The 23,428-nt window shown below is 34.3% G+C and overlaps 1 protein-coding gene, 1 non-coding gene and 1 pseudogene across 5 annotated transcripts; 2 read left to right on the forward strand and 1 right to left on the reverse strand.

Moving 5' to 3' along the window:
* Window positions 1–1,041: 1,041 nt before the first annotated feature.
* On the forward strand, window positions 1,042–4,460 carry LOC110271941 (uncharacterized). 3 transcript variants are annotated; one of them, XR_015883768.1, is made up of 6 exons: window positions 1,042–1,633; window positions 1,839–2,040; window positions 2,181–2,246; window positions 2,350–2,461; window positions 2,997–3,169; window positions 4,115–4,460. It is a non-coding gene; the product is annotated as an uncharacterized LOC110271941 (transcript). The 3 variants fall into 3 exon arrangements; XR_015883767.1 differs by having other exon boundaries at window positions 4,126–4,460; XR_015883766.1 differs by lacking the exon at window positions 4,115–4,460 and having other exon boundaries at window positions 2,997–3,576.
* A 2,855-nt stretch (window positions 4,461–7,315) lies between these two features.
* Window positions 7,316–8,590, reverse strand: LOC110271807 (F-box protein At3g26010-like). Its single transcript, XM_021123249.2, has one exon. The coding sequence runs from the start codon at window positions 8,588–8,590 to the stop codon at window positions 7,316–7,318; it is 1,275 nt and encodes a 424-aa protein (XP_020978908.1).
* A 13,013-nt stretch (window positions 8,591–21,603) lies between these two features.
* On the forward strand, window positions 21,604–23,261 carry LOC107643187 (cyanidin 3-O-galactoside 2''-O-xylosyltransferase FGGT1 pseudogene; annotated as a pseudogene). Its single transcript, XR_015883549.1, has one exon. The product of XR_015883549.1 is annotated as a cyanidin 3-O-galactoside 2''-O-xylosyltransferase FGGT1 pseudogene (transcript).
* The last annotated feature ends 167 nt before the right edge of the window (window positions 23,262–23,428 follow it).

Genomic DNA, 23,428 nt, shown 5'->3' on the forward strand with positions numbered 1-23,428 from the left:
TGAGCATGATAATTGGTTGTGGATATGGCGACTGCATATTCCTGAGAAGTACAAGTTCTTGATTTGGCTCAGTCTTCATAATGCTATTCCTACGGCAGAGTTTCGTTTGGGTCGTGGTTTAGCTTTATCTAGCACCTGTCATCGATGTCAGAATGGTTCTGAATCAATTCTTCATTGTCTTCGGGAGTGCCCTAGTGCCAAGGAGGTCTGGAACCTTTTAGGCCTGTATTCAGATAACTCGAATTTACATGATTGGCTCTATAGAGGTGCAAGGAGTGAAAATATTTTTCTTTTCTTTTCGACCATCTGGTGGATTTGGAGAAGCAGGAACCATGACTTATTTAATATAGATGATTCATGGAGTGCTAGTAAAGTGGTGAGTTTGATTCGTAGTTCAGTAAGGGAGTTTCACACTATTTTTGCTATGCATCAATCTCTGTCTCCTCCTTCACTTTGTTTGCATTGGGTTCCACCTCCAGTTTATTCTGTTAAATTGAATTGTGATGCTAGTTGGTTTGCTCCTTCTGGCTATGCTGGTTTTGGTTGTATCATTCGCAATCCTGATGGATGTTGGTTGAAAGGTTGCACTGGGAAAGTCGAAGTGTGCAGTGTTCTTTTTGCTGAATTGTATGCAATTTGGAGAGGCTTACTTCTTGCTTGGGAGAGTGGATTTCGTGAGGTTATTTGTGAAACAGACTGTTTAGAAGCTCTTTTCTTGGTAAACCAAAGAATGCTTGGTAAAGATATTCCGGAATGGAATTTGGCAAAACATATACAGGAGGTTATGAATTGGAATTGGAGAGTCTCTATTCTTTTAATTCAGAGGACTGCAAATAATGTTGCAGATTGTATGGCTAAAGCAGCTGCTTCTGTCGCGGACATTCACTCGAATTGGAGCCAACCATGGAGTGAGTTTCAACAACTAATAGATTTAAATATATCTCTAGCCAATTAATTTGGTTTTATCTCTTTTTTTTCTTTCTTTTCTATTTAGTCACAAAAAAAAATAAAAACCTAACTAACCCTCACCCTCGCCTTTTTTATTTTTTCCCAGCCGCCTCACACACAAACACTCAGACCCTAAACCATACACACACGAAACGGAAAGAAAAGGAAAGAGGGGGGAAGAAGGAGAAGGAAGGAGAGGGGGAAAAGGGGAGACGGCGGCTGTGGATGTCACTGCCACCGTCGCCGCCGTCTTGTCGCTGTCGGGAGAGTAATAACGTGAGGGAAGAGAGAGACGAGCTCGCGAGGGAGTAGCGTCGCTGCCAGTGGAGGGGAGCCTGGCTGTCCTCGTCACTGCCAGCTCCGTCGCCGTCGTCACCATTGGAGCTGCGCGAAGCCGTCGTCGCCGTTGTCACCATCGATGCTTCTCGTTGTCGTTTGTGGGTTGTCGCCTCTTCTGCTTCTGCTGTCACGCTGTCGTCTGCCCCTCTGGACATCGCTGCTTTTGAATCGTGTCCTGTCACTCGGATATGCTGCAAGAAGCTATCAGAAAGTGGCATTGATGAGAAGAAGCACAAACCCTCCACCAGCAATACCGCTGCCTCTAAATCCAAGGACGGAATGGAAGATTACAATTTTGCTATGAAGAGGATGATGAGGAATCCTTATGAGTATCACCACGATCTGGGTTAGTTTCCTCTTTTTTCCCTCTTTGTTAGTTGACTGACAACTGTTTGATATAATAATGGGTTTCCTTTGTTAATTACTTGCATTTTGTATAAGGTGCTAGAAGGAACAGTTAGTGCTGTATTAATTTGGGGCTATTATATAAAATGCATAGCACAGTAATATGATTTCTGCTGCTGATGCAATCTGTGATTGATTTATTTCAGGTTTGAATTACACACTTATAACTGACAATCTCATTGTGGGATCCCAACCACAGAAACATGAAGACATCGATCACCTCAGGAAGGAAGAGGGTGTGACATACATTCTGAATTTGCAGCAAGATAAGGATGTAGAATATTGGGGAAGCCTGCATTTCAGTCAATTTTGTTGAGAAAATAGACTCCCACTCTGAATTTTATGAAAGTATATACAACAATGGCCAACTTATCTTGCATAATGGCATTGTCATGAGATAGAAATTTTAATTTTTCCTATCTGGTTAATACATTGTGAAAAAACATCAACACTTGATGGATTTATATGAATTCATCTTGTTTTTGCAGATCAAGAGTGGTTCCTCCACTGAGTTTCTCAATCATTTCCAAAATTTCCCTGCTTGGGGTCATAGGGTAAGTTAACTATTCCTATATATACCCTTTTCTTTGAGTTGACTATTGGAATTCACCATCATTAAGGCTCTTTTCACCCTTAATTGTTGTGAATTTTTTGCAGATGTTCATCACAGATGCTGGGCTATGCTGGAATTAGTTACAGTAATCCCACTTTCCTCAGCTATCAGTAACCTCATTCCTGCTTTCACCTTCATACTTGCTATCATTTGCAGGTTCCTTTCTCTTTCTCAATTTATGGATTTATTTGACAAAATTCTAACCTGTACAATCATCATTTGCTGCTCAAAGGTGTTTCAAAGAAGAAGAAAAATGAAAACAAAAATGCTCAGAAGATAATAAAAATCAGTCCAAGTCAAATCAAAGTTATCTTATTTTGTATTTATTAATTACAGTTGGAATAAATGATCAATATTACATATATAAGTGATGTAATTAATAATTTCTTTCTGAATCACTATCTTAGTATCTTACCCTATTATCCATTCTTGTTCTGTGTTTTGTTTGTTTTTCACAATGCTATTACTACCACAACTTAAGGATGGAAAAGATAGATGTAAAAACTAGAACAACCCAAGCTAAAATTGTGGGAAGCATAATATCAATAGGAGGTGCATTTATAGTGACATTCACATATGGTTAGAAAACCTTTTTCTGAAAGAGTTGTAAGTTTGTTAAATGCTTTGCTTGCTTTTCTGAGATTGGATTATAATTCATAGCTTGATATATTTTATAAATCTATTTTATTAGGCAATATAGACTTTGATCCAAACTCCTTGCAAAATATTCTACCTAAAGCAGTCTTATCATTGGAATGGACAATCTCAGAGGGAAAATGAAGAGTTTATGTGCATTGTACTGCTGGACTTGGGAGAACACCAGGGGTGGCAATAGCTTATTTGTTCTGATTCTATGACATGAATGTGAGTTCTAAACCTCCACCTATCTTTGATTCAAGAAATGATTATCAAATTTGATATTGTTAAGTGTAATATACGATTAGTTCCCCTATATGGCGCTACTCCAGAATCAGGTTCATATTGCTGTGATGATAATTTCTTCTTTGTTTTGTCTTCCTCAATGATATTTAGGGTCAAATAAATTTGTTAACAAAAGTATATGGTATATCGAAATGAATGGAAGAGTGTTAGAGGAGATTTCTTAGCATTTATAAGAGCTTTTTTCACTTTTTTTTTAATGGGAAATGTTATCTTTCCTTATTAACTATATATTTAGTTATGTTGATGCACCTATAGTTGTAATAATTCACATTATCTCATGGTGTGTCTATCTATGTAATGTTTAATAAACATTCCCATTAGATTTGTCATCTGCCTGTTTCATCTAACAAATGAGCTTAGATATATATCTTTTTTAAAGCAACTTGGAATTTCCTCTGAAATCATCCCCATGAACTTACATGACTGCAAGAATTAAGGAAACATGGTGGCTGAATATTTAAGTTACAAACATCTCTCGGTTCATTGATTGATGTGCATTCTTAGTTAAGCTTTAGAGTGTTATTAGGATATCTCCTTTTTACTTGTGGTGGCATGTAAAAATACCTCAAGCATTTAGAGGCTCTATTCTAAAGACAACATAAAGTAATATCAGAATTGAATGTCATTTTTCTTTTCATTTTGAACTTAATTTTGATGAGTTCAGTGTACGAGTCTTACATTGCCATTCAACCACATATTTCTATTGGTAAGATTTTCAAGGTATTGGGTGATTCACTCAAAACACTTCAAATGATTTGGCAAGACAAACTTGAACACCTGTTCAAACTTTTTATTTTTGATAGTGCATCAAAATTAAACCATACGAGTGTGTGATAATTTTGGCCAAAATCTGTTTGTGAACACTAGCTAGATTGCAGGTTTAAATAGGTTGCAGCTTTAAATTTGTTGAAGCATTAATCTTATGTTACGGGTTACGGAATTCCCTCCGGGATTGCCGGCATGAAGTCTCAAGACGGTGTGAACTCGAATGTGGGGATCACTTGCATGAAGTTTCAAGAAGGCACGAATTAAGGAAACTTGAGAACAAAATTGTCTAGTTTCATAACAATCTCTCAACAGTTACCAACCTCTATTGTATAATTTTAGATGGTTCTTGAATGCCATTCACATTCTGCTTGTCACTCGTGGTGACGTGTGAAGATATTTTTCTAAAGTGCCAAGGACAAAAATATCTTAAAACGGTCTTCATTTATATCTAGTAGTTTTTAGCCTTTATCTTTTTGCAAGTACTAATCTCATGCCGCAGTATTCCCCCGAGATCACTCCCATAAAGTTACAAGGTGATGAAAGTCAAGGAAATGAAGGGGTGAAGCATTTATGCCTCAGTCATAGGGTCATAAGTGTCTTTGGCATACTATGCATTTTAAAATAAGAATAACTCAATTTTTGTCTCTAGTGTTTTTTGCTGTCTATCCCATGTTTACCCCTTTGTGGAAACATGATAGTTTAAGGTAAATCTGGAATCACAATTTGGATGAAACAGATCACTTGGGACCTTGAGCATGGGCCAAAACTTGGAAAAACGTAGCACTTGCAAACTTTTTTTTTTTTTCAGATGGATTGAACAACTCCCGATCTTAAGTACCACACAACAAATCCAAACACTCTTCACATTTAATCTCACGGTACGGTTTTTCTTCGAGATCACTCTCATAAAGTTAAGGCGGTGACTGGTGATACTTCCGAGATCACTCGCATAAAGTTAAGGTGGCACTCTCATAAAATTAAGGTGGCGACTGGGGATACTTCCGAGATCACTCGCATAAAGTTAAGGAGGCACTCTCATAAAGTTAAGGTGGCGACTGGTGATACTTCCGAGATCACTCGCATAAAGTTAAAGTGGCGACGGTCGATAATCAACTTGTCGAATAAGAAAAAAGGTGACATGGGCACAAAAATATTAGAGCCTTAGAATCATTCCTCAAAGGTTAGTGACTTGCCTCACTCTTCACTTGGACTAGGGTTCTGGACTACCTTTCGTTTGGTATTTTGGTTTCTAGAAGACCACATTTAAGAGATCTCATCTTGTTATCTCTAAAATAAATATCGATGATAAAATCAAGTTTTCTTTTTAATGTATGATTCCAAAAACACTTATTAAAAAAAAATCACTTGTGATCTATTCTTTCAATTTCTTTTCATTTTTAGTTTCGTTACAAATAAAGTATTATTTTCTAACTTCAAGAAGTCATCAATTAATTTTATATATTATATCTTCTATCATTAAATAGAACGGAAAATTTAGAAGATAGAATTTAGGATAATTTTGTCTTTCTCTTTTGATTGTTTATATTTTCAATTAAATACAATGATTGTCTTGATACTTGTGTAAAATTAAAATGAGACACTTAATATGAAATGAAAATATCTAATAATTATTTATCATTTGTCCCTCAATAAATCTTAATTAAGTAGTCACCTAATCTTATGTTTAGGTCCCTAAAGTGTTTGGGGTCAGACCGGGTTTTCGGGTCGGACCGGGCTATGCACACCCCTAGATGGTTCTTGAATGTCATTCATATGCTGCTTGTCACTCGTGGTGACGTGTGAAGATATTTTTCTAAAGTGCCAAGGACAAAAATATCTTAAATCTGTTTTCATTTGTATCCAGTAGTTTTTAGCCTTTATCTTTCTGCAAGTACTAATCTCATGCTGCAGTATTCCCCCGAGATCACTCGCATAAAGTTACAAGGTGATAAAAGTCAAGGAAATGAAGGGGTGAAGCATTTATGCCTCATATTCATAGGGTCATAGTTTAAGCTTTCTAACTGTCTTTGGTATACTATGCATTTTAAAATAAGAATAACTCAATTTTTGTCTCTAGTGTTTTCTTTTGTCTATCCTATGTTTACCCTTTTGTGGAAACATGATAGTTTAAGGTAAATCTGGAATCACAAATTGGATGAAACAGAGCACATGGGACCTTGGGCATGGGCCAAAACCTGGAATTGAAATTACCATGAAACGTAGCACTTGCAAACTTTTTTTTTTTTTGGTCAGATGAATTGAACAACACTCGATTCTAAGTACCACACAACAAACCCAAATACTTCACGTTTAATCTCACAGTACAGGTTTTCTTCCGAAATCACTCATAAAGTTAAGGCGGCGACTGGCGTTACTTTCAAGATCACTCGCATAAAGTTAAAGTCAATCTCATAAAGTTAAGACGGCGACTGGTGATACTTTCGAGATCACTCGTATAAAGTTAAGGTGGTGACGGCCGATAATCAACTTGTCCAATAGGACAAAAAGGTGACATATGAGCACAAAAACATTAGAGCCTCGGAATCATTCCTCAGCGGTTAGTGACTTGCCTTACTCTTCACTTGGACTAGGGTTCTTAATACTTTCCGTTTGGTATTTTGGTTTCTAGAAGATCACATTTAAGAGACCTCATCTTGTTATCTCTGAAATAAATATCAATGACAAAATCAAGTTTTCTTTTTAATGTATGATTCCAAAAGCACTTAATAAAAAAATCACTTGTGATCTATTCCTTTAATTTCTTTTCATTTTTAGTTTTGTTACAAATAAAGTATCATTTTCTAACTTCAAGAAGTCAGCAATTATTTTTTATATATTATATCTTCTAATATTAGACAGGAAGAAAAATTTAGAAGATAGACTTTGGGATAATTTTGTCTTTATCTTTTGATGGTTTATACTTTTAATAAAATATAATAATTGTCTTAATACTTGTGTAAAATTAAAATGAGACACTTAATATGAAATGAAAATATCTAATAATTATTTATCATTTGTTCCTCAATAAATCTTAATTAAGTAGTCACCTAATCTTATGTTTAATGCACTCTTCTCTACATGAAAAAATAAGTAGGCGGAATACAACTCAATAAGATTTGGTCCTTTCTCATCATTTGTTTACTACATCGTATCATATGATAATACATGTAAATCTACAGTAAAGTACAATCAAATTATTCAAGACATAAAATCTACCAAGTAACAAACTATGACTAAAAGAAAAAGTTCTGAAATCTACAAGTAACAAACTATGACAAAGAAAAAGTTCTGAAATCTGAATCACTCCTCCGATGACCACAATGGCAACTCCAAATGAAATGGACTCAAATCAGATTTCTGATATCCAGGGATGTAGGTAAATTTCATTGTCTGAAGATTTGCAACATAAATCCCTTCATTAAAAGAGTACAAGTACACAGTCTCCCCTTCATGTGGGTGAAAACCCCCCACACGCTTATAGTAATCAGCACAAAATTCATTTGGCAAAAGTCCTGAGAAATCAACATGGTGTAATAATTCCCAGTCATTCGACACCAACTCCCAAACCTTAATATAATTGTGTCCAATATCAGCAATCCTCAAGTCTCCACAAGAAGTTCCAAGAAAACCAAAGCTCATAATGTTCATTGGGTCAGAATCAACAGGGTAATCAAGTGTCTCACCATTAAGTCCATAAGGATCATAAACAAATATACTAGTCCTACCCATGAAATACAATCCTCCTTCATATGCAAAACTCATTGACCAGTGAGGAGCAAAAGCAAAACCATCATCTAATATCACAGTCTTTTGTCTCCAGTTCCCTGTCTCTGAGGACCAAACATCAACCTCGAATTCATAGTGTATTGCAATGAAGGACTTGATTCTTACCACCCTGAAACACTTCCTAGGATCAAGATAGTTTCTCCTTGAATCCTCTTTAGGGTCATTACAATAATATGGATCACATGTAAAGCCAATAGCATGAAGACACTCCTTCTTCACCTCGAGCGAAGGGAGCTTGAAGGATTCCGTGTTAATGGGGTCATGGAGGAAATAACCATAGCCACTTGTGTACCTGTTGTCACTACACAAGAAAACATTCATGGAACAACCACACACTGTCCCTTTGATGAAAACTTCGGGGGAAATTAGAATCCTTTTGTTCTGATGATCATGTTCTAAATCATCATCGTTATCACTATCATCGTAAGGGTCTGGAGGGAAAGTTAGCATGAGTTGATGTGGTGATAGAAAAACCAAGCTAGCACCATAAAACTTTTGTTGTGTCGCCATGAACTGGCCAATGAAGTGAGAAGTTGAAATCAATTCGAGCCAGCTCTTTGAGACGCATTTGCATATTGTTGTTGATCGAAAAGGGAGCCTTGTGAAGATTTCTGAGAGCAAATCGTTGCATAAATGGGAGATGCTGCTGCTGCTAACAAGTGTTGTTGTGCAACAACTCTTCTTATTAGTATGATTGTTGTTGTTGTTGTTATTGTTGTTGTTACTGACCAAAAATGATAATGATGATGATGATGATGATGATGATGATGATGATGTGATCTGAGACATATTGGTGATAGTGTTCTACATAGAGATAACAAGGATGTTTTACCAGTTCAAATTCAACAGTGGGTTTCCTCAAAGAGCACCGAACCATGGAGTCTGATGGATCAACACTGAAAACAAGGAGTATGTGGATTCTTTGGATCATCTCAAACTCAACAATTATATATATATGAATCATTTATTACGATTATGTTACCTCTTAAAAAGTGTTGTTAAAATTAAAATAACGTTTTTTTATAAAATTATTATAAAATATAGTTTTTAAGGTACTATATAAGTTAAATAACTCTAAATTTTAACTTTTATATTATTTTAGAGTAAACTACCATTTGTACTCACGAAAGTTGAAAACGCTGGCATATTTACCTATAAAAAAAGTAAATTACTATTTGTATCCATAAAATATGAGTTTCATATAACAAAATTATCCAAACACTAAAAAATCACATAAAACCCTAAATTATCCTTATCATCATCTGTATCATCTTTTTCCATCCACCACCACCACCACCACTAACCCCATTCTCTCTCTCTCCTTCCATTTTCTGAGTTCGTTGCCGTCGCCAGAGTCAGTCAACTAGTGGTTGTCTTCTATCCATTTTGAAAAACATTCTCTCTCTCTTTCTCTCTCTTCCCTTCTGTGTTTTGCTTCTCTCTCTGTCTTCTACTTCTTCGAATGGTTGCGTGATGTAGGTTCAGTGGTCTCTAGGTTTGCAGATTGGGAAAGAGCGGGTGGAACCGCGGACTGGACAGGGGCTGGATCGGAGCTCTGTGTCAACGAGAGATGGAGGACTAGCTGGAACGGGTTGAGGCAGCGGTAGCAATCAGGCAGCGGCGGCGGCTCTATGGTTGTGAAAGGCGGCGAAAACAGAAGGCGACGGTGGTCCTAGGCTCGCGGAGGTGAGGCGAGGGGAAGAAGAAGAAAGAGAGAGGGAAATGGTGGAGGATGAAAGAAAGGGGGAAAGGACACTGCGGCAGCGAGTGGAGGTTGGGTGGAACTTGACAGCGCCAGCAACTGTTGAGTGCCGCGGCGGTGGTTATACAAAGGAGCAGAGAAGGGAACAGGGGTGAAAAGGGGCGAGAGAGAGGAAGAAGAGAGGAAATCGAGTGAGGGGGCGACAGCTTGGTGGTCGCCAATGGTGGTGCAGTGGTCTGAGACAATTTGCTTTTTCTATTGTTGTTGTTGTTGTTGTTGCTTTATATGAAGAAGATGATAATGGAGGTATAGTGGTGGTGGTGGTGATGGTAGTGATGCAGGAAATGAGGTGGTGGTGCCTTTGAACTCAAAGTTTGGCTCAGGCGAAGACGAGATAGGGAAGGAGAGAATGAGGGGTGGATGATGCGGATGATGATAGGGGTAATTTGGGGGTTTTATGTGATTTTTTAGTGTTTGGATAATTTTATTATATGGAACTCATTTTTTATGGGTACAAATGATAATTTTCTTTTTTATGGGTAGATCAGGGTTTTCAACTTTCGTAGGTAGAAATAGTAGTACTCATTATTTTAACTTTTATATCATTTGTGGAAAATCCTGATCTTCAAATATAATTTTCACACAATGTTTCATTTGAACTATATATTGCATATGTTCTTTTTGGTTTTTTTTTTTATTCTATCACTCTATTTTCATTATTAAATTTATATTTAACATTATGTGTAGTATGAAATTTCGGTTTGAATTTATTCTTTTTACATATAGTTTTATTTTTATATAGCTTGTTATTTTTTTATAATTATTACAAAATATACATGACACATATTTTATATTTGTTTTCTATTTTCACCTATTATATCTTACCCAATAAAACACCAAACACTAAATATATAATAATTTTTTTGGCATTGCCATCAAGATTATTGTAAATTAGAATGCTAAAAGTGCTAGAAAAATAGAACTAATAAAAGAGTAATAAAAGAACCATTTATCTAATCGATTGTAATCTTAGTGATTAGGTTATATAAAATCAACATTCAATATTAAAAGGTATTTATTATCATTGTTATTTTAATATCCATTCTCTTGTGTAAAAAAAAAATTGTATTTTTTGAGTCATTTATCCAAACACTACAACTTTAAAATAAGTACTTTTATAACTAAAAATTTAAATACAAAATAACTTATTTATAAGATATTATTAATAAAAGTTTTTATATTTTAAACTCTTTTTTTCAAAAAATTTATTTAAGTTGTTTACTTAAATTAAGTTTTACTATGTATGTTTGTACAATGATATATGTTGTTTACTACTTTTACAACATATACATTACTTGATTTGATTTACTATTTTTACAATATATATGTTGATGCAATTTACATTAAAAAAATATAAATTAAATTTATTTAATTCGATTTATATAAAAAGTTGAACAAGACATGCATGTAGGTAATTCAATTTAGGATATTTGTATAATTTTTTTATTTAATTTATCTATGTAAATTACCTTAATAATTAATACCAAGAAATTAATATTTTATGATTTAATATAAAGGGAAGGATGAGTCAAACATGGAAAAGGGAAGGAAGGAGAGGAACAGAATTGATTATTGATAGTTATTATTACAATTTGTTTCCTTCTATTGATTTTTTTATTCTATGTCTATTTAAACTATATTTTTAATTAATTATTATTTAGATATTGTAACAGGTATTGGCACTTTTGGAAACTTTGTAATAAGCAGACAGTGTAAAATTTAATATAGTCTTCGAATCACATTTAGTTTTTTTATAATTATTTACGCGATTAATATGAAAATAAAATTATTTTTACTAATATAGCATTACATAATTAAATGTATATATAAAATTATTTTATATTAATAATATATCAAAGTTAATTTTCTTTAATTATTGCTTATCTTAATTTATATTTTTAACTATTGTTAAAATAATTGAATAATATTATATATAAAGAATGTATAATTGTTATATATATTATATACATAAAATTATAAATATTAAATTAAACAATATCATTTTAGATTATTGTTTTACTAACATCAGAAGAAGCATAAAAGGTTGAAAATTTTCCTTCAATCTAATTAATATTAATAATTATAGCAATCAATGATAATTATCCGTTGGCTTAATCTAAGTATGATTGTAGAAATATTATTTTACTAGGAAATAAATCTTTGCAATCTATTCAGAATTTCAAAACCAACCATTATTTAGTTTGCTTTTAATATACATTATTAAATTTAATAGGTAGGATCTCTTTTTATGCAACATTCATTGAATATATATGTTATTTATTAAAACTAATTTGTGGTTAACATAATAATAAAAGTAAAACAGATTCTTCTGATATGCCTTTTGTCCATAGTAGTCAAATTATCTGAATTGAAATTAATAAATATACGTAAATAAAAAAGGAAAAGGCCGCTGAAAACAAAAAGGTTTTGGTAATGAGAATAACTAAATTCGGTCCAAAAGAATAAAAGTGAAATGGATTGTGTTGATACGTGTTTTTCTCGGCTAATTTTTTTTATATTGATTAAATATATGTGTAATACATTATTATTGGAAGATTAAGTGTTTTTTCTTATATGGTGTTTTATTTAAATCGGACGGTCCGATTTGTTTGGAGAGAAAAATAAACTACAAATCGGAGGGTCTGATTTGTTTGGAAAAAAAAAACTACAAATCGGAGGGTTCGTTTTGTATTTTTTATTTTTTTTATTTTTTAAAATAAAAATCGGACGGTCCGATTTTAACATTAAAATTTTTTTTATTTTCGAAATCACAAATCAGACCATCCGATTTGTGATTGTTTGTTTAAAAAAAAAAATAAAACAAACAAATCGGTGCCTCCGATTTGTACATCCCATACCAATGTGAAACACACCTATGCTCACACCTATGCTCACAGCTTCTTGTTATACACTTCTCTCTCACACATAAAAAATAATAAGCGGTTTTTCTCATGAATCATAATAGTTAAAATATTTGTATTCAAATTAAAAATGTATATAATTAGAAAAAAGAAAAAGGTCATGGTAATTAATAAAAGAGGATTTTCTTCTTTCTTTCATTTTATAATTACGTTAAAAAAAATACATTTTTTATTTAGTAACATATTATCTATCTAAATCAAGGTATGATTTAGTTCACTTATTCTTGATTTGAATTTTTTTATAATTTAAGCTACTTGTATTAGACACTTTAGGAGCAACCTTTCTCCAAACCTTACATTAACAGAAAATGCTTATGCACTGGAATCTGGATTATCCTTTTTTAAGTTTTATCTCCATAATAAATTCTCCTACCCAATTCACTCAAAAGTCAAAACTCTGCCTCATCCTTCATACAAAAGGTAATAAATTTAGGAGTTACTCTTTAAGAGATTAACCCAATCAAAGCATCCATTAAACAAAAGAACTGAGATGACAGTATCTCAAAGTTGAACTTATTGGTAGGCTCTGAAATGAAAAATGACAAAGCCACAGCAAACAATAGCCTGTTCTTAGTGGGTGAAAAACAGGATACATATATCAAAATTTCCATACCCCATCTCTATAGTTAAACATAAATTAAAAAATGTGCTCCTCCAAGCAAAAATTACTAATCTAGATGTTGTAAAAGCCTCAGCTTAATTCAGCTGAGTATGGGGAAGTACACCCATTGACATTGGGTTTGGAACACATTTGCCCATAACTTTGATACAACACTCCTCTGTTTGACGCATAAGATGAGATGCCAACACCTTACCAGGAGTCACGACCGAACGAATTCTGAGGGTTCCCTTCTATGTTTCTACGCATCCCTGCTTGTCCACCTTGTTCTCCAGGGCCTCTTTGAGCATTAGAAAGATCCTGCAGGAGGAATATATTGATTGAAACCTGTATTATTCGATGATGTTTGTTGGTATCGGTTTCTTAGCTCGGCTCTTTGGTATCTATTCTCAGTTGCAGCAGGAGGTGCTTGTGCATGAGATTCAACCTTGTTACCGTCAGCGCGGAGACACCGAATCACTTGTGGTAATGTTTTGGTAATCAGAAGGACAAGCATTATTCCAGTCTCTGCTATTTTTCTCTGCAGCTTCAAACCCATATTTAGTAGAACTGTGCTTCCCATGTTCAATAGAATCACTAGAACTAGTTGTTAATTAAAAGCCATCTCCAAAGCATCTTGAAATTTTCGTGGAGCACCACCACCTTTTTTAGGCTCATATTTGGCATGTCTAACAATCATAAATACATTTTTTTGCCACACTTGGTCCACTTTCCACAACAGTGACATCTTCTATCTGCAAAGATCGTTATGATTTATGAATATAGAATGGAAGGACAAAAAAATAGGAGAGAAATATACATAGTATCTTGTAAAAAAATAATTCAGATTGGAAGTCCCAGCATCATATCAGAGCATTTAGACCGGATAACGCTCCTGTTGTTTCCTGCGTATCACTGCATGTTGCCCTGCACTGTTTTAAATGGACAAATAAAAAGGTATCATAAATTTATTTTGTCACATCATCTTTTTTGTTTTGTGATAATATGAGTGCAATAAATATATCTAAAAATCTTATATTGCACTCTAGAACTAAACACATTGAAATTAGATATTATTTTATTAGAGAACATGTACAAAATGGTACTATTGACATTCGATTTGTGAAATTCGAAGAACAACTTGCTGATATTTTCACAAAATCTGTGTGTGAGGACAGATTCTGTTCATTAAGGAACAGCTTGGGAATGATAGATTTAAATGCTGTTGAGAAATTGTGAATTTTCTGATCCTGTTTGTTTTGTCTCGTAAAAAATCAGGAGACAAAATTAAAGACGTAATGAACTGACATTGATACAGGAGGAGATTCACTCTGATATTAATGATCATGGGCCCAACCAAATCTTCCTTGACCATCCATAACTCTAGCCCGTTTTTGTCCTTTTTGAGTTCCTCAAATTTTTAATCATACTTTTGGGAAGTTGTCATATCAAATCTTATAGGAAAGAGTTGTTGTCACATCAAAATCTTTTTCCTTCCCTCATCCCTTGATTCTAGGAGCTAACCTCTCAACTTTTAATTTTAAAAATTCTTTCCTTGGATAACCGCGCCACTTAATGCCCATTACTCACTTAATCTTCTCTCTCCACTCAGCATTAAATGTCCTCATAACCTCCCACCTCTCTCCACTCACTTCGGCCTCTCTTCATCTTCCCTCTCCATTCTCCATTTTTCATAACATGAAAAAGAAGGTTGCACTAAAGAGAAGTAGCCAAACCCTCTCACAAAAAATTCTCCATTATCTTCTACCCCTCAAACACATACCCACATCCACATACACTCTACGTCCTCCTCATCCCCTTCCTCCTACTCAACCGAAACTATGAGAAGAAAGGTTATTGCCCAGAGAACTTCATCTCAAAAGAAGATTGGAAAGGATAAAGAACCAATTGTGGAAGAAGAAGAGGAGTCTCAATCATCCCTGCGTCATTCACCACCAAAGAAAGCAACCCCTCATGCTTCTGGCCGTAGCTCTCAGCGTACCAAAGGCTACGTGCTTCGTAACACCAGGAAATCACCAAATCTGGAATCACTTGATTTCAAGAATAAATTCAACAAAGGTCACTCACACTTTGATCCATGTAGATTTAATTCATGTGCTTCATATGAGTTTCATAATAAAGTCCTGAAGAAGCGTCACTTATGTGCATCCCACATAGCGAACTTGGAATCCCTTGCTGCAAAAGGAATCAACTTGGTCACTCTCTTTGAAAATCTGAAATGGACTCCCTTGTTCACCATTCAGAAACCTGTGTACCCTGCCTTGGTTCGCGAGTTCTATGCGAACATGAGGTTTATTGATGGCACAATCCATTCGTATGTCAAGCGGGTTCACATGTCTCTGAACAGAGAAACAATCAGTGCTGCCTTGGGATATGTTGATGAAGGCGCAGCTGCTTATATGACCGAAAAATGGGACTCGCAAGTGGGGGTCACGTACCAGATTGCCTTGAATCAAACTTGCGAAAACTTCTCTGCTTTGGATGGCACAATTCTGACTCACAAGGCTCTTGGTCCTGAAAGAGCACTTCTTTACAGAATCATCACTCACATTCTGATGCCTCAGAGCGGTTCATACCACAGAATAACTGTTTCTAATACTTTAGTGCTTTTTGCTATTATTACTTCATCTCCTATCTCTTTTGCATATCTCATGGTGAGACACATGTAGGAGTGTGTTAGAAGTAACAAAAAGGCTAATCTTCCCTATGAAATCTTTCTTACATGCATCTTTGAATATTTTAATATTGATCTAACAAATAAGGATGTAGAAAATAAAGTTTTCACAATTAAGGGAGGAGGAGTTTCGGGTTCTATGAAAGGCAACAAAGGAAAACGCTCTGTGCCAACTGCATATTCTGATAGTGATCTTGAAAGCCGCCCAGCCGAGACAGCAAAGGTTGCAGAATCCATCAAGGAGGTCCTCACTAAGTTCTCTAATATGTCAAAATTGATGGTGCAATCCTACAAGACTGCTCGAAAGCAAGCATATGAAAATGAAAAAGCATGGACCAAATGTAAAGAAAGAGTAAATATGATGCTTCAGAATCTTGAAAAAAAAATGGGGGCTGCTGATGAGGATGATGCATCTGGCTCTGAGTATAACTTGTCTGATGATTGATCTATTTGTCTCTTGTTGAATTCTGGTTCTGTTTGGATTATTTTGGTATTTTGTAGGCTGTTGGATACTCTAGACCATTGTTGTTTTGTTAAAACCTTGGATATTCTGGTTCTGGTTCTGTTTTATTACACACCATTGTCATTTGTTCTTTGCAGGTTCCCCATTGATGACAAAAGGAGGAGGAAAAGTTGAAAAAAATTGAAAAAAACAGGGGCCGAAATCATTTTTTATTCATGATCACCCCTGAGCATAAACTCTATGTTCCAATGATTATGATCTATTTTTTTGAAATGTTTGCTGTATTTGGAACTTAGTTATGTTTTGATAATTCCCCTGTGCTCTGATATGTTGAATGAATAATTTTGTTTGATTGACAAATTTTTTTGCTATGTTAAATGATAATTTTTTGTGCTCTGATATGTTTTTCTTGCTATAAACTGATAATTTTTGCTCTAATATGATGGCTGGAAAATATTGTTTATTTAATCAAATGATTTGGTAGCAAATTTTTGGGAATTATCAAATGTGTTTTTGGTTGTTATGTACTTTGTACTCAAGCATTTTGTTATTGAGTAGAAAATCATTTATATGATAACAAATTAGTTTTGCTTATCACTTCACTTCTGCTCATAAATCAAGCTGTTCAACATAATTTAAATATTTTATATGTTGAATACATAGTTGCCTTAAGCTTGATTTTAATAGTTACAGGTAAAGTTTCCCTTGGTAAAATGGCATATATTTAGGGGGAGCTAGGTAACATTTGAAAAGGGGGAGGAACCCTAATCCTAAAAAAGAGTACTTTTTAATCTTTACTCTTTCCATTTCAATTTTTAATAATGTTTGTCATCAAGGGGGAGATTGATGAGTTTGGAAAACTCCAAATTAAATTGATGATAATCGAACATTATTAATATAATTAATTACAAAATTATTGATTTGAGCTTTAATTTCATATTTGCTAATTAATAATTTTGATTATTTGCAAATTTTGTTTTGGGCCAAAAAGAAAGAAAAATTAGCAAGCCCAATGTGAATCTAATATTCAGCCTTGGTTCAAAAATGTTTAAGGTGTTATGGCTGAATCAATATTCTATTAATTGGGCCAGAATGAATGCAAACAAGCCCAAAATAAAGTCTTGGTACAAGACCAAATATGCTTGGTCCGAAAATTGAAAGAAAAGAAAGCAAAGATTGCAATGCTTACAACGGATACCCACTTTCATTATACGGTGGATTTCAAAATTCATTTAACTTGTATTAATTGCCTTGGTAACATGAAAGAGAAAAAGCAAAGTGATTTGATGGCATTAATTGAAGTTTACACGTTACTAGGCAAAAGCATGGGAAGTTGGTTTTAGTTGATTTTATTTTATAACACTCATTACTTCCATAGCTTTGCTTTTCTTTCTACTCTCTCTTCTCTCTCTTCAGAATTCGATCACATCCATCAAGAAAGATGGAAGCACAAACAAGCCATCAGAAGAAAGAAGAAGAAGCTAGGAGCAAGCATGAAGCCATTGTGATGATGGCATCAAGAAAAAGAAAATATGAAGTATGTTGTAGTTGAGATCTTTACCACAAAAGGAAAAATGTGGTGAAGTAATCTCAAGCTCTCCATATTCAAAAATAGAAGAGATCAACTTCGGTCAGAGGAAGAAGATCCCTTGAAAGCATGGCTTGTCTCTACTTTTGATCAACCACCACAGGAGGTAGCTACTGTAACTACGTGGAGGAGGAGGTAGAAGATTAGAGCAGGAGGAGCTGTCAAGCATCAAGGACGCATCAAGGGCTAGGAATCCGTCTTGGGGAGCAAGTCAAGATGGAAGGCCCGGATTGATGAAGCTTGGTGTGAAGGGAAGACACAGAGGTAATTGCATGTTGGGTTTTACATTCGATTTCCTCTCCTCTCTCTCTGGCCGAACCGATTTTTGGGTTGAAGAAGAAGAAGATTAGCTTGGTCCAACAGTTTCAACCGTGGAGGCTTCCCCTTCTATAAATAAGGGAGAACAGCTAGGGCTTAAAGCAAGGAAAAGAGTGAAAGCACAGAGTTCTCTTAGCTACTCAAACTAATAGAAGTTCTTCTCCTTCAATGTGTTTCAAGTTGTATTTTTCTGTTTAGTTTTGTCTGTCTTGAGTCTCATGAAAAAAGACAAACAGTGAGATTTGTATGAAAAAGCCATAGAGCGAAAAAAGGCAGAGTATACAAAATTAAAAAAAAAAGTCATAGATGTCCTTAGAGGTCCTTTGTACATATGTGTTGTGTTTCATGATTCTGTGGGAATCCCCTTACAAGTTGGGTTAGCACTTAGCAGTTGAAAGCTTGGTGGGTTACCAAGTCAAGTTCATGATTGGGTTAGATTCTGGACTTGTCCCAGATAGGAAGGGTAGTTCCTAGGGAGAATTGGTGTATGTAATCATGGTGATTATACTGAAATTCCATCATTGTTTGTGATGGAGACTGGATGTAGGCTGCATTGCACTTAGCAGCTGAACCATGATACATCTTGGTGTGATTCTCTCTCTCTCTTCTACTTCATTTCTGATTCTGCTGCGTAGGAGACAAAACTAAAAAAATATCTCTTGGCTGGTTACGAGACAAAAAGAAAAAGTCTCTTGACTAGGCACGAGACAAAAACAAGAAATATCTCCTCAAGTGTTCTAAAAGACAGCAAGTGTTACTAAGCGAAAAAGGGGCTAAGATTCAACCCCCCTTCTCTTAGCCACTGATAACCATCACTCCATCAGTAGATAATGAAAATACTAAACAATGTGAACAATGAATATATTGGATGTTCAATTCAATAGGTATACAGATGCTTATCCTAATATTAAGATTTAGTTGGATAATTTGGAGGTGTAGTGTGTTTTTACTTTATTGGACCAATTTTAAAACTCGTTCACATTATTCACAAAAATCATTGTTTACCTAGCAAAGTTCATAAAAAAATATGTAAAATTTTGTTAGGAACTTAAGATAATAAAATGATTACATTTTAATAACAAAGTATTTTATCATAAAGATTAAATGAAGTAAAAATAATATATACTTTTAGCATTGATGATTGTAGATTTGTAGTTTCTTTTTCTCTCTGTAATAATAATTTAAATTCTTAACTTTGTTTCGCTAATTCTTAATTGAAAAATATTATTTATAAATGAGTATATATAGAAATGAATGATCGAATTAGCAAACATAAGAGAAATGAACAATGTTGATTGGTAACAATCTAAGCCAATGATTTTATTAAGGGTACGAATAGTACTATTACCGATTATTTGGTAAAAATTAGAAATCTAGTTGACTCACTTTTTGCAATTGGTTATGAGTTACAAGAAATTGATCATATTTAAGCAATTATTGATGAATTGCCTGAAAATTACAGTGGTTATATCACATTTGTTATGTTTTGAATGGGTACTTTTTTCGGTTAGTGAAGCAGAATCTTTCCATTTTACTAATGATGCCTCAAATTTGCTGTTCTCCTCACAAAGCAACTCAGATTCAGATAAACTATTTGTAGGTAATGGTAAAGGCATCTCTTTTCAAAATCAAGGCTTCTCTATTTTAGCTGATAAAAATAATCTTGTTTCTTTTAAATTGTCGAATCTTTTACATGTGCCTGAAATAATTCAAAATCAAGGCTTCTCTATTTTTCTTGTAATTCCAAAGCTATATACAATTGTGATCAGCATGTGTGTTTCAAGATTTGCCGAAGATAACCCTGTCTTTTTTTAGTTTTGGCCTAAACACTGTATTGTTTGTGATCAAGATTCCAGGGACATTCTGCTATAAGGCAAATCTAACAATGAAATTTATGTCTTTGATTAACTTACTATTCCAAAATCTGTTTCTACTAAAAATGATGATAAGAAATGTTTGTTGTTTTCTGTAAATTCTAATAATTGTAATTCTTCATTTTCTTTTGTGAATTATAATACTTGTGCACAACAAAATGACAATAAACTATTTTAGCGGCCTCTTGTAATAAAGACCAAATTGTGAAATGCAATAATAGCAATTCTGACAAGAACATTACTTCTTTAATTTCTTACAAATCTAACTTGAATTCTCTTAATTCCAAATGTATTTATAATTGTGTTCAATTTGTGAATTTAACTGATAAGCACCCATTATGTCTTAATTCTGATTCTGCTATTTCTAAATACAATCATATTACTCCATCATGTTTAGAATCTGACTCTAGTCCTCATTCTTTAAATCATTGCAAATCCAAATTTAATTCTCGTAATTCCAAAGCTATATACAATTGTGATCAGCATGTGAATTTCAATAATAATAATAATAATAACTCATTATGTCTTGTGTCTAAATGTGTTACTACTAGTCTAACTCTTTACAAGTCTGATTCTGGTTTACTTAATATTGATTATTCATCTAAATATGCCTTATTATCTAATAAACAAAATTATAACCCAATTGAACTATGGCATAAAAGACTTGGTCACAAAGCTGTACGTAATGTTATAAGAGTTCTTAATGCATGTGGGAAGTCTGAATATGCCAAAGCTATACTTTTGAACTTGTGTGAATCATGTTCTATATCTAAAATACATGCTATCCTTTCTTGGTCAAATTATGTTTATACATCACCATTAGAACTTTTTTTAATATTTGGGGACCCTCTCCCAACTCCCATCACTTCAAGGTCTGAGTATAGATATATATTTTAGGAAACATTTCAAGTGCATTCGGAGAGTACCGGTGCACCACCGTTAATTTCAATTAATATATATTATATATTTTTTTATAATTTAGATTAATGGTTAAAACAATTGGAACATCAGTACTCTTGATGCACTTAAAATATTTCCTATATTTTATTAGCTTTATTGATGCAAGAGAGTGTTAAGAGTCAACAAGTTTTGTGATTTATAGTCATTAATTAATTATTCTTAATGTTTTTAATGGTATGAAATTACATCTGATGGTATAAAATTACTTATTTTTTTGCTGGTCAAATGCTGACCAAATTTTAATAAAAATATTGACGCTTAGACTTTCTCTTTACAAAATATACATGTATGTAATGTTCGCGCCAATTTTTTTACCTTCAAAAAAATTTAATCTGATAATAATTTTTTTATCCGACAAATTTATTGTCATATTCACCAAAAAATTTATTGATAAACCTGCCACATATACTAATTATAATAATAAATTTAACGGTATTTAATATTTTTTTGTAATGAAATAAAATAAAATGTCTAACAAAATTAATCATTAGAAGTGACAAGGTCATTTTTCAATTAATAAAAGACAAGTTATTATTTTGAGCAATTGCTAAGGTTGGGGTGGAATTTTTTCATTTTACTCAACTTTTAAATATCATACACATTTGGACACATCACCTAATATTTTGGGAGAAAGTTGAAGCACCTCGAAACTCAAAAACCAAATTTGGTTTTATATACTTCTCTGCAATCCACACACAGCACACACGTCAATGGCAGCCATGGAAGAAGCATCTCCTCCTCCTCCAATACACATAGCCATATTTCCATGGTTTGCCATGGGACACTACACCCCATTGCTTCACTTCTCAAACAAACTTGCAAAGAGAGGCCACAGAATCTCCTTCTTCGTCCCGAGAACAACAATCTCAAAGCTTCAACACCTAAACCTTCACCCACACCTCATCACCTTCATCCCCATCACTGTTCCTCACGTCCATGGCCTTCCTCGTGAAGCTGAAACTACTTCTGACGTCCCCTTCTCTCTTTTTCCTCTGATCGCCACAGCCATGGATCAAACAGAGAACGACATCGAGCTTCTCCTTCAAGAGCTAAACCCGAAGATCGTGTTCTTCGATTTCCAACACTGGCTACCCAACATAACTCGAAAACTCGGCATCAAATCCATGCAATACTGGATCCTCTATCCGTTTGCAATGGCCTACTTTGATAAAGGACCAAGACAGAGACAGAGTCAAGGGAATGATTTAACGGAATCTGATCTCATGAAACCTCCACCAGGGTTTCCCGATTCATCGGTGAAGCTTCATGCACACGAGCTTCGCTTCGTAGCTTCCACAATGAAATGGGAATTCGGAAGCGGTGTTCCGATATATGATCGGTTCAGAATTGGAAGAGAGTTAGCAGATGCAATTGGGTTCAAAGGTTGCAGAGAAATCGATGGTCCGTACACTGATTTCTTGGAGAATTTTTACAAGAAGCCATGCTTGCTTTCGGGGCCTCTCTTGCCAGAGCCATCAAACATTGCTTTAGAAGAGAAATGGAAATCATGGCTTGATCGATTCAAACCCGGTTCAGTGGTTTATTGTGCTTTTGGAAGCGAAACCCCTTTGCAACAAAGCCAGTTTCAAGAACTGTTGCTTGGTCTTGAACTAACCGGTTTTCCGTTTCTTGCAGCATCTAAGCCACCGGTTGGGTTTGATTCCATTGAAGAAGCATTACCAGAAGGATTTAAAGAAAGAGTTGAGGAAAGAGGAGTTGTGTACGGTGGATGGGTGCAGCAACAATTGGTTTTGGAGCACCCTTCTGTTGGGTGCTTCATAACACACTGTGGTTCAGCTTCCATAACGGAGGCTCTTGTGAACACGTGTCAGATTGTGCTGCTGCCACGTTTGGGAGCTGATCATGTTATGAATGCAAGAATGATGAGTATGGAGTTGAAGGTTGGAATTGAAATTGAGAAAGGTGAGGAAGATGGGTTGTTTACAAAAGAGAGTGTGTTCAAAGCTGTTAAGATTGTGATGGATGATGAGAGTGAAGTTGGAAGAGAGGTGAGAGAAAATCATAGCAAGGTTAAGAATTTCTTATTAAGCAAAGATTTTGAGACTTCTTGCCTTGATAGTTTTTGTCGCAAGCTTCAAGATATTTTGTGATTTTCTGTGTTTTTCTTCTAGTGGGAGCAATAAGTTGTGTGTAGAAGAAATGAAAAAAAAAAAAAAGAGTGAAAATGGGAAAAAAAAAAAGAGAAATGTTAGATAAACAATAACTATCTTGAATAATATGAATAATTATCAATCAAATAAAAATATATTATACCTCTAAATTATTCATTTAAATCTTAATATTAAAATAATCATTCGTACATCTAGTAAAATGAATATCTGATATATCTATTGTTCACATTATTTAGTATTTTCATTGTCTATCTATACTTTTTCAAAAAAATAAAAAAGACAACAAACAATAAAATTATAATTTTTTTTTTCTTTT

This window comes from Arachis ipaensis, chromosome B5 (genome assembly GCF_059453495.1).
Source record: "Arachis ipaensis isolate K30076 ecotype BB chromosome B5, ASM5945349v1, whole genome shotgun sequence".
NCBI classification, from domain to species: Eukaryota; Viridiplantae; Streptophyta; class Magnoliopsida; order Fabales; family Fabaceae; genus Arachis; species Arachis ipaensis.

Excerpts from the sequence above, each read along its gene's own strand:
- LOC110271807 (XM_021123249.2), bottom strand. The coding sequence starts at position 8,590 with ATGTCTCAGATCACATCATCATCATCATCATCATCATCATCATCATCA.